The sequence below is a fragment of the Arvicola amphibius genome, chromosome 7, assembly GCF_903992535.2.
Source record: "Arvicola amphibius chromosome 7, mArvAmp1.2, whole genome shotgun sequence".
Classification (NCBI taxonomy): Eukaryota; Metazoa; Chordata; class Mammalia; order Rodentia; family Cricetidae; genus Arvicola; species Arvicola amphibius.
The window spans coordinates 66,362,377-66,373,864 of NC_052053.1; the positions used below are offsets into that span (position 1 = coordinate 66,362,377).

Here is an 11,488-nt window from a genome sequence, read left to right on the forward strand (position 1 = left end):
TCTAGCAAATAGTGAATCCTGAACAAGTTTGACAAAGCACTTACAGGGGTGGATGTCCATCAGAGGTGGAACAGGATGGCCGGATTTCCACTGTTAAGACCTGTCTCCACCACAACTACACAGAGCACAGAATATGCTCAGAGGAATAAGGGACACAACATATGCAGTAACCAAAGTGAAAGAATTGGTGGATATTCTCTGGCATTTACTGAACATATTGTTTTGAGGTAGAGGTATTTTTTTTTTTTTATCATTCTCTGATGGTTTACAGTACCAAGGTGTAGAAGGAGCGGCTGGGCTGTGTCCTGCCACCTGGCTAGCTTTACGCAAAATAATTACACGGAAACTGTATTCTTTTAAACACTGCCTGGCCCATTATCCATAGCCTCTTATTGGTTAATTCTCACATCTTCCTTTAACCCATATTTAGTAATCTGTGTAGCACCACGAGGTGTGGCTTACCAGGAGAGATCTTAACCTGCATCCATCTCGGAGAGGAGAAGTATGGAGACTGCCTGAATCGTCTCCCCCTCTTTCCCAGAATTTTGTTCTGTCTACTCCGCCTACCTAATTTTCTGTTCTCTTAAAGGTCCAAGGCAGTTTTCTTTATTAATTAACCAATGAAAGTAACATAGACAGATAACTCTCCTCCATCATTTCCCCTTTTTCTGTTTAAACAAAAAGAAAGGCTTCAACTTTAACATAGCAAAATTGCATATAACAAAACAGTTATCAAGCAAGAATTACAGTTACAATATTTAAACCTATTTTATCTTTTATCATAACTAAGGAAAACTATAACTACCTATTTATTCTTCAACACCATCAAAGACTCCAGAAGGATATAATGCTACCTAAGTAAACAAGAAATAAATAACTTAAAAAACTCTAGAAATGACAGAGACAACTCGCTGCCTGGACAGTCACCCAAAGTTCCTCTGTACCATTGGGGCATCCATCTTCAGGCTTCAGGCCCACAGTATCCAGCAGACATTTCCATGAAGCAGAAAAATTCCAAAGACAGTTCAGTCACTTTCTGCTGTGTCCTTCAGAACGTCTCGCAGACTCTTTAATGAATCAGGAACCCCAAAAGGCCATCTCACCTTTAGGCAAGTTCAGCAGTCCTCTTTCTGTGGGTTCCTTGTGTCCAGTTTATGCAACAGTCCAGGCAAGAACAGTTTCTTGCCCAAATGGCTAACAAACTCCATAAGTAGCCTCTTCGATGCCCATCTTCCTCTCGAAGTAGATTGGTGCTGCCAGGAGCAGAAGTGTCTCATTGTCATGAAAAAGCCTAAGTTATTAAAACATTAAATGCCATATTCTGCAGTCTTTGAAAGATATGAAGAATGCCTATCTGAAATATATCTATGCACATCTAGAAAATCTAACTAACATGACTACAAGTTTGACTATTGAAAGATACGAAGAATGCCTATTTAACTAAAGTATATCTCTATATATCTAGAAAATCTAACTAACATGACTACAAGCTTGACTATTATCGATGATTATCCATTAACAACCTCTATTTCCTAATTTAACATTACATTATTAAATGAACTACACAATCACAATACCTTAATCAAAATCAGAAATACATAATCTTATAACTAAATTGACCTTAAAATCCATACCATTGCAAATTATTCATCTCTATATCATATCCCCCTTTAAATGTAAAAGAACATTTATAAACAATATTTGGGAATGTGGGCACAGTTATTTCTCTCCAAACTGCTTCCTGCTGAATGGGGGCACTGTTAATCAGATCTTTAAAGGTATAACCTGTCTGCTAGGTTCATCTCAGTCGGCAGTTGAGCGAAGTAATTTTTTGAGGGTGTTCACAGCAACCTTTCAGTAGGGCGTGGTCTATCATACCATATTGTGATAGAAGCAATCCACAGGGTGTAATCCTCTGTGAAAACAAAAGAAGAAACTTTTTTCCAAAGCATCATGTTCTTAGATCCAAATCCTGAAGTCATACCGTTAAGATGTCCATTCTGGTCTAGACTGGCAGCCCATATAATGAAATGTTTTTCTGTACTTAGCTCCTTTACAGTCAAAAATTTCAAAGAAAACACAATAAAATACAAAATCGAGACTCTCTGTGAATTTTCCATTTTTTTTGTTCTTTTTTTTTCCTTATGGTTTATTTTTTTTATATTTAAAAATTTCCATCTCCTTCCCTCCTCCTCCCCCCTCCCTCCCCTCCTCCTCCCCCTTCCCTCCCCCCTTCTCCCCCTTCCCTCCCCTCCCCTCCACCCATACCTCCCCTCCCTCCCTCTCAAGGCCAAGGAGCCATCAGGGTTCCCCACTCTATGCTAAGACCAAGGTCCTCCCAACTCCCCCCAGGTCCAGGATGTGGCTTATTTTCACTCTATCACTTTACTTTATTCTGTCTCTTTAAAGACTTTACCCTTTTTAAGGCATTAACTTTATTCTCTATATTCTTTTTCTCTCTCTCAAGCCTACATACATTCATCCAACATTGTGACTCATTTAAAAGTCTTTTATGTCTGAATCTGTCCTATTGTGAATCTGTAATTCTTCTACTGTCGAGAAACATGTTTGATTTGCGCCTTTACATCGCGAAGCGCTTAAAACTCTAAGCTGTGACAATCCTAGGTCAAAAACAGTTACTGTGAGCTTGCCCCGCCCAGTCCAACATGGCGGAGCCGCTTGTGACTCTAAATCCGTTGCACCTCTGAGCTGCAGAGCTGCCGGGCTGTTCTGATGTTGGCTCCACCTCTCTCCAATTTCAAAATGGAGGATGTACCATTTTCTGCTAGCTCTGGGGCCTCCAGGTAGGAGCCACACTCAGCACTTTAATTCTGAGACTGAGTGTGCGGCACAGAAACTCTTTTCATCCAAGTTACAGCCAAATCTGACGCACAGAGCACCGCACAGCCTGGAAACATTGGCAGAAATCCGCCATGCTCTCCTGCTCGCCTAAGCCTGATTCTGCCATCTTCCCAGGTGCAGGCGGGGAGCTCTGAGCCATTGGCACGGTCTCAGAGCACTTTCTTTCTGAACCCAAGCAGGCACACAAACATCCAGTCCATAAAAGCCACTGAAATGCTTTAAAGCCAGAGTTCGCACTGGCAGCACAGCACCAGGAAGCCACGTTTTAAAATGACTCAGCTTTTTCTCTGCTGCTATTGCCGAAACAGGAAATCTCTCTACAGCATGTCCAGGCAAACAGCAAAAAGCTGTGTTAAACTCTCTCTCTCCTTTATTTAAAGCCCTCTCAGGTTTTTAAGTGGATTTAGTCACCACGTTGGAGTGCCAATCTGTAGAAGGAGTGGATGGGCTGTGTCCCATACCCTGCTAGCTTTGCCCAAAATAATTACACGGAAACTGTATTCTTTTAAACACTGCCTGGCCCATTATCCATAGCCTCTTATTGGTTAATTCTCACATCTTCCTTTAACCCATGTTTAGTAATCTGTGTAGCACCACTAGTGAGGTGTGGCTTACCAGGAGAGATCCTAACCTGCATCCATCTCGGAGAGGAGAAGCATGGAGATTGCCTGAATCATCTCTCCCTCTTTCCCAGAATTTTGTTCTGTCTACTCCACCTACCTAATTTTCTGTTCTCTTAAAGGTCCAAGGCAGTTTTCTTTATTAATTAACCAATGAAAGTAACATAGAAAGATAACTCTCCTCCATCACCAAGGCATTGACAAAAGCCCTGAATCCCTTTTCTCTTTGGTGATCTTCACCACAAGACTAATACTTCCCAATGTTCAAGCAAGTCCTTCTCCCCACTACTTGTCATCACTTAGGGTTCTCTGTCTTTTTATTGCTACAGGTAAATAACTCTCAAGACTGGTTCCATGCTGCTGGTTTTAATGAGGTGTCATGAAGAATTAACCATCCATTCCTTGCCAATGCAACAATCATATTTAGGAAATTGATTTTGCAATGTGCTTCAAGTGGTAAAGAGACAAGGAAGGAAATATACAAGTACATAGTGACAGAGACATAAAGAGAAGACAGGAACTAGGAAATATCCTTGTGTGGTGTTCCTGAGTGGGCAGGTGAATATTCTGAAACAGACCACTTATGTTCATGACAATCAATCCCATGAATCTCCTCTCATATAAAAAATAAATTCACATGCACTAAATTTTTCTGTGTTGCATTCTCACAAGTTGGATTTTCAAGGTGAGAGATAAATAAAATGAACTTTAATGACAAAAGAAATTTAAGTAGCTTCTTAATCCAGATTTCATATCAGGAAGAGCATGAAGTGCATCTTATCACTAAATTCCATCTAAACACGCTGCAAGAATTAATAGTGATCTACACTGAGGATGTGATATCCTCTGTTTTCTGCACAGCATGAATGTGGAGTCACTTAATATTTTCCATTCAAGGTCTGCACAGTGTGAATCATACAATTTCCTATTTATATGCAAGTGGAAATCCAGTGCCAGAGAATGTTACTCATTTTCTATCACTAGGTCCTCCAAGAAACACAAGAGCAATTCAAAGAAACCTGAGGAAAATGTGTAAACCTTGTCCTGTGCTTTTTTTTATCTTCTCAGGAACCTCCCTCAATGAAAAGGCAGCCCCTCTTGCTCAGGCTAAAAGTCCAGACCTACATGAGAGGCCCATCTCTTTCTCACTAAAGTATCAAGTAGAGCATGGTTGTCCTCGTGCTGCTCCTCTGCATGGTGCCCTTTTCAAACTGTAAGTGTTTCAGGGTTTCATGACCCAGGCATGTCATCTTTGGGATGACTATACAATGATTATTGTACCTGTTCCCAGGCTCCCTGTCTCAGGCACAGCTGAAGGAGTAAGCATCTGGTCTAGTACAGCCCTCATAGACCCCGTCCCTCACCTAAACTGTCTGTGAATTCTCATTAACCAGTTATGGTGTAAGTTGGGACTGTCATCCCCCAGGAAAGTGTCTGAAGTAGATGTGAAGAACCTGGAGTGGTGGAAGCACAAATTATAATTCTGATCTCAAATCCCAAGTTAACATCAGTAGAGACACCTCCTGTTTCATGAATTCTAATTGTTTTTAATGATAAAAATCCTGAGTTGTCCCACAGGGGCAAAACCTGAAGGATCAGAAAAGCAGAGTATTCAGCCACTGGAGAGTTCTCACCTCTACCAATGCTCAGACCAAATGGGGAAGATCCTGTCTCTACAAAGTCTCTGATTTTGTCTCTCCAAATCCTCAGACTGCCTCTCAGAGTGAATACTCAGAGTGCATCTGAGTTCTTGTCTCCTTCTCTCTAATATTCGTCTTTCTGCCCATCCATGTCACTCCTGTGTCTGTTTCTCTGGTGCTGAAATTAAAGGCATATAATCTTAGGTGCTGGTGTCAACTTTGTGTGAGCTCTTTTTTAATTTGCACAGATTAAACTCTTGTAGCCCAGGATAGGTTTGTACTCACAGAGATCTGTCCACCTCTGTCTTCCTAGTGCTCAGATTAAAGTTGTGTGCCACAATTGCCAAGCCTCTGGGGCTAACAAATGTCTTAGCTCTGCACTCTGATCTTCAGGATGCTTTACTTGTTAGATCACAAACAAAATATTACTACACATCAAAGAGCTATGTTTTTATAAAACTGAACAATCTTCAAACTTCAAACATGCATTACTGTGCCAGAGAAACAGTGAAAGAACTCCAGAGTGAGCTTGGACAGAAACCCCTCTACTCAGACCAGCATAGGATGTGGAAGATAAACAGGTACTCCCAGAAACAGTGGTCATCTGTAATATGCAGCATTGGCAACTGTTAGATGTCAAACCTTTGTTTTTGCCTTTTACACAAGGTAATCATCTAGAGTACACTTTACTTGTCCTAGCCTATTAATTGGCTTTGTAATTATACACTAATCATCTGTGTTCCCACACAATCCTCTAAGATGTCTAATTGCTCCTTGTCAAACAAGTCAGCACATTATTTATATCTATATCTACATTTATATCTATATCTATATAGACATATATATATATAGTTAGATTAATAGACAGACAGACAGACAGATAGATGATAGAGATAGATAGATAGATAGATAGATAGATAGATAGATAGATAGATAGATAGATAGATAGATAGATAGATGATAGACAAAAGATAGACAGACAGATAGATAGATAGATAGATAGATAGATAGATAGATAGATAGATGATAGATGATAAGAGTCTGAAATTATGAAACTTTGTAAGACACCTTTGTAAGAATTTTGAATAATCTTTAATTCATACTATTTCTTATTAAACTGGTAATAAACAATAACTGCCTTGAATTGATCTTACTTTTCAAAGTTAGCTTAAAAAAATGAACAATCCACAGTTTCGTACCTCTATACTAATAGGACCTTGATAAACGTGTACAGTTGTCAAAATTGTTGCATGATTGTATTTTTGAACATTCTGCATTTTGGTAAAAATTAGCTTGCATGTCGAGGTCCAAGGTAATGATTCCTCCTTAGGCATATTTTGCAATCAGACCACAAAATTCTCATCTACAAATATTCACATTCCAGCAAAAATCAATTCTGGTCCCTGGTCAATCTCTCTTCAGCCCTTCCCATAGACAACTGAATTCAAAGATTTTCACAGATTGTGCTTTTGTTGGTGCTTTTGTTGCCTACAAAGTCTCCCAGAATTATTCCTCTGCATTCTTTGTTGTTGCTGACTAGAAAAGACTGGTGTCTCATGTGTGAGGTAGAAAAGTGTCCTTCAGAGAAGCCATGTTGGCTAGGGACTCCATGTTAATAGGTCATGTGCTTGGGGCAGATTTACAAAGGAAAAGAGAATCTATTCATCTGAGGCTGAGGATTCTCTGGAATATCAGGCTGTGACACTAATAGTTTGTGATTAAACTTTGGCGACCATAATGATTACATTCTTAGAATACTGATAGAAGAAAATATAACAGTGAATTAAATAACTGCACACAATGTTGAACACAAACATTCCACTGTCATATTTTTCAGGGTCAGTGTGAGGATCAGCTTATATAAGTGCTAATGAAATGGATGGACAGGGTAAAATTTTAATGAGTTTGTTAGTCCTAGTCTATATAAGAACCAATAACTCTATTCTCATCCTAAGAATTTTACCTTTGACCAAGAATACCCAGAACTTTTTTGGAGAGCTTACCAATATAAATGAAAAGGCTTCACATATTCACATTAAGGTAAATAAATTATTGAACAAATAGGCACAGGCAAAGTTTTCCCTCTGTTGTAATAAAGAAGCAGCAGATGTTTATAGAAATGCCCTTGAAATTATCTTATTTTCAGTATGTCCTCTGATTCATTCTAGATAATTTTAAAGAAAAGGGGATACCCAAAAGACACATATGTATAATCTAACACCAGAATAACTGTTCCTGCAGCATGAGCCCTGAAAGGGTATGACAAGAATGATATGTTTTTCTCCTAATTCTGATTGATGATGGGATATTTTCACCATAGAGAACAGTAACAGCTACCCAAATGTGGAAAGATATTTTACAAATCATGTATAGGATTATCTGTAAATTGATTTTTTTAGAAATAAGTGAAGGATCCCTCCAGTTCTTTGTTAGATGAGAAAATGGTCCCAGATAAAGTTGCCTACCAAGTTATTTGATATTTGCCAGTGTTCCTTAATTGGCTTCTGAATTTATTGTTTTGAGACTCAGTTATACAGCTTTTACTATTTTTCTTTATTCTTTAGGATATTTACATGTGATAGTTTTCCATCCAGCTCTTCTCTCATCTTCCAAACACAGGGCCCTACCAACCGTATTCATATTTAGGCCCATTTAGTGTTGTCCATATCTGCATGTGTTTGAACCCAAGCACAGCAACATAGTAGATATACCAGGGACCATACCCTCAAAAAGGGGTGACTATATCCCTTGTTCAGAAAAATAAATTTCCAACTCCTCTCAGTATGAAATAGGGCCAAAGAATTATTAGCCCTATCTATACCATGGTTTTGGCTGGTTTGTACCTAGTTGGGTTCATATAGAAAACAGCAGCCATTATGAATCTATGATTGTAATATCCATGACATGTCCAGAAGACAAAATTTCACAGCACCCCTCCCTGTGCTCCACTTCTTACATTCTTCCCACATCCCCTACATCAGTAGTGTCTGAGCCTTGGAGGAACTTGATATGATACTTGAAATCTTATATCACACAACATATTGAATATTTGGAAGGACAGTTTCTGCCTTATGGAGAGAGTCCAGATTATGTGTTCGAGACTCTGTGTGTTTGGTGCTATGGCTTTGTAGGCTTAGAACTAGAATGGAAGTCAAGACATGAAAAGACATCTTACTTGAAGGGTAAGAGGCACAGGGTAATACAGAGGTTTTGAAAGGAAAAGTTGGGTGTAATGAGAGAAAGGGACTGTGTGGGTAGAAATCATGACAATTGGGGAAAATAAAAACAATTTCTTCTGAAAATAAAAAAGATGCAAAAGTTTTGTGTTTTGTTACAAAAATGCACTAAGTGTCCCATTGTGCTGACTATATAAATATACAGAAATAAAAACTGACCTAAGACAGCATGAAGACAGCCGTGTGTTCCCTGGTATTGAGATGGGAAAGGGAAAGGCAGAGTGAGGAATAAAAAGTGATCATAGGAAGAATTTCAGGATGCAAACAATTGAGTGCTACAAATATAAATATGTCCCCACAGCCATCACTGAAAGGAAGACAGAGAGCAATAAGAACATTTTCTATGAAAAAGAGAAATAAATAAAGTGTGGTGAATCCCTAACAATGTGTACATAGAGCTACGTTAGTGCTTCAATTTCTATAACTGCCATCAGTGTGTATGATGCTTTATATCTGCTTTGAGTTCTGTCTTCTGCCCAGGTCCAACTACAGAGCCTGTTATGGCAGGAAGATATGCAAATAAGGCTTCTTTGTGCTCATAAAATCCAGCCCTGCCCTGACCCTGCAGCTCTGGCAGAGGAGACAAGCCCTGAATTTCCAAGTCCTCTCAGTCAGGGTTCAGCACTGAACACAGGCCACTCACCATGAACTTATGGCTGATAATGGTTTCCTTTGTCCTTATTTTAAAGGGTAATTCATAAAGATGAGACACTGTGTGTTGTGTGGACATGAGAAACAGAAAAAAATGTCTTCTGTGTCAGTTTTCTAACCAGAATTCTTTGTGTTTACAGGTGTCCAGTGTGAGGTGCAATTGCTGGAGTCTGGAGGAGGCTTAGTGCAGCCTGGAAAGTCCCTGAAACTCTCCTGTGCAGCCTCTGGATTCACCTTCAGTGATTATTACATGAGCTGGGACCACCAGGCTCCAGGAAAGGGACTGGAGAGGATCTCAACCATATGTTACAATGGTGGTAACACCTGGTATACCGACGCTGTGAAGGACCGGTTCACAATATCCAGAGACAATGCCAAGAACACTCTGTACCTGGCAATGAGCAGTCTGAGGTCAGAGGACACAGCCATGTATTACTGTGCAAGAGACACAGTGAGTGAGCTCAGACAAAAACACCCCTGTGGGGAACACAGGACCAGCAGGGGGCGCTGAGAGCACTTATAAATCTGGGTCACAGAAGAGCCTACTTAGAGAAGCATGGAAGACCGGACTTCTCTGTGTCTGCACTGCCTCTCCATATCACACTTGGGGATTTTCTCTACAGGTATAGTGTGTAGTAATCCTTGAATATTCAAATTATTATTTAAATTTCTGGTTCCAGTTGTGTTGTATGTGTTTATTTATTATAGTGTTTCTCCTTGTTTCCCTTTATCTCTCTCTGTCTCCCTATCTCTCTCTATGTCCCAGTCTCTATCACTCTCCCTCTTTCTCTCTCAATTTCTCTTCTGAGTCAGAAGATTAACAGATAACTCTGGGAACCCAGAATTAAGAGGTGATGTCCTCATGAGAACACAGTGTTCTGCCCTCCATCCTCTGTTTGGGATGATTCACCTTGACCAGTGAAAGTGGACAGGAGAGGTTGCATAAAGCTGACATTTTTAATAACCACAGAAATAGATCTTAAACTCAAAAGAATTAGTTGCCTATAACTAATGATATGAGTGCTATTTACCAAAGAAAGAAGGAGACCATATTATCGGAATGGAGGAGAAGGGATGCCTGTGCTGTGGAAATGGCAGTGTGGTTCTACTAAGACATAATAAAAATTGGGGGCTTACTCAGAGAATTACACAAGATGATGTGACTCTGCAATCTCACTTCTTGATAAGCAGAAAAAGAAGCAGAGTTGGTATGGGAAGGCACAAAAGGAAGGAGAAGAGAAATAAAGAGATGACATTAGGAGAGGACAGAAGTTTCAAAGGAATGAAAGAGGAGAAAGGGTAGTGGGATGAATCAATGTAATTGCAGTACATTATTAATGAGCCTGGTTATTTGTTTTTAAGTAGAATGAATGACAAAGGTGGAAAAAGAATACTTTTAAATATCACATGAAGTTTATATATATAAACTTATAAATATATATATATATATATATATATATACATATATATATATATATCTACCCTTCTAAGTGTGTTTTTTGGGAAGGATAGTCTCTGTTGTTGTATATCTGTCGGTGTGTATATGTCTGAGTGTCTGTCTTCTTGCTTCAGTGATGCATACTTTCTTATCATCTATATGTAGTTTACATTACATGGGTTACTATAACATCATCACCACAGAAACCTGCTCTGAGGTCAGGTGAGCAGCAACACTGGGATTCAAGGTTTGACTTCAGGCTCAGGGCCTCCCTTACCATGAGCAAGCCTCTGAAGACATTCAAGTTCCCATTCTTCCTTAAGATCCCAGTGAATTCCAAAGCATCAAAGGCATAAAACAGCTCAAGAGGACCTGTCTACATCTTTTAGATGTGTGACAGACACTATTATTTATAAGTGCAGTCTGCTCTTATTTTTCTTTCATTCAGGTGTGTGGTGTTGTACATAAGTAAAGGTTCAAGCACAATCTGTGGGTCAACTACACAGTAGTCTTGAAAAGGTAATGGAGTCCAGAATGAGAATAGGAGTCACCACTTGAGGGTGCAGTTCCCATACTTCTCCTTGTTATCTTCCTTCTGTTTTTTTCATTTGTTTTGATTTATCCTGAATACCCCAATATTCTCAAAATGTATGCTCAGTAAATTGATCCTTTGGGTTTTTTGTTTTTGTTTTTGTGTATTCAAGATAGGGTTTCTCTGTAGCTTTGGAGCCTGTCCTGGAACTAGCTCTTGTACACCACAGTGGCTTCAAACTCACAGAGATCTGCCTGCCTCTTTCTACCAAGTGCTGGGATTAAAGGCATGAGCCACCACTGCCTGGCCGTAAATTGATCTTTTACAGAATCGGTTATAACTGCTGGGTGTCAAGAAAGAAGAATTTGTGGTTCCTGCTGTTTATTTTAATAGTGCATAAGTGAGGGCAGTCATCAAAAAATATTTTCTGTAGAAAAATGTGATGTTTTAAAAGATTGAGTTAGGCTTGTAGCTTGGTGGTAGAGTGCTTTGTCATCATGTAAAATGTC

The 11,488-nt window shown here is 39.4% G+C and overlaps 1 gene segment (V, D, J or C); it reads left to right on the forward strand.

The window, feature by feature from the left end:
* Positions 1-9,002: 9,002 nt before the first annotated feature.
* Positions 9,003-10,803, forward strand: LOC119819845. The segment is given in 3 exon segments: positions 9,003-9,048; positions 9,150-9,464; positions 10,613-10,803. Coding segments are annotated over 3 exon segments (552 nt in total).
* The last annotated feature ends 685 nt before the right edge of the window (positions 10,804-11,488 follow it).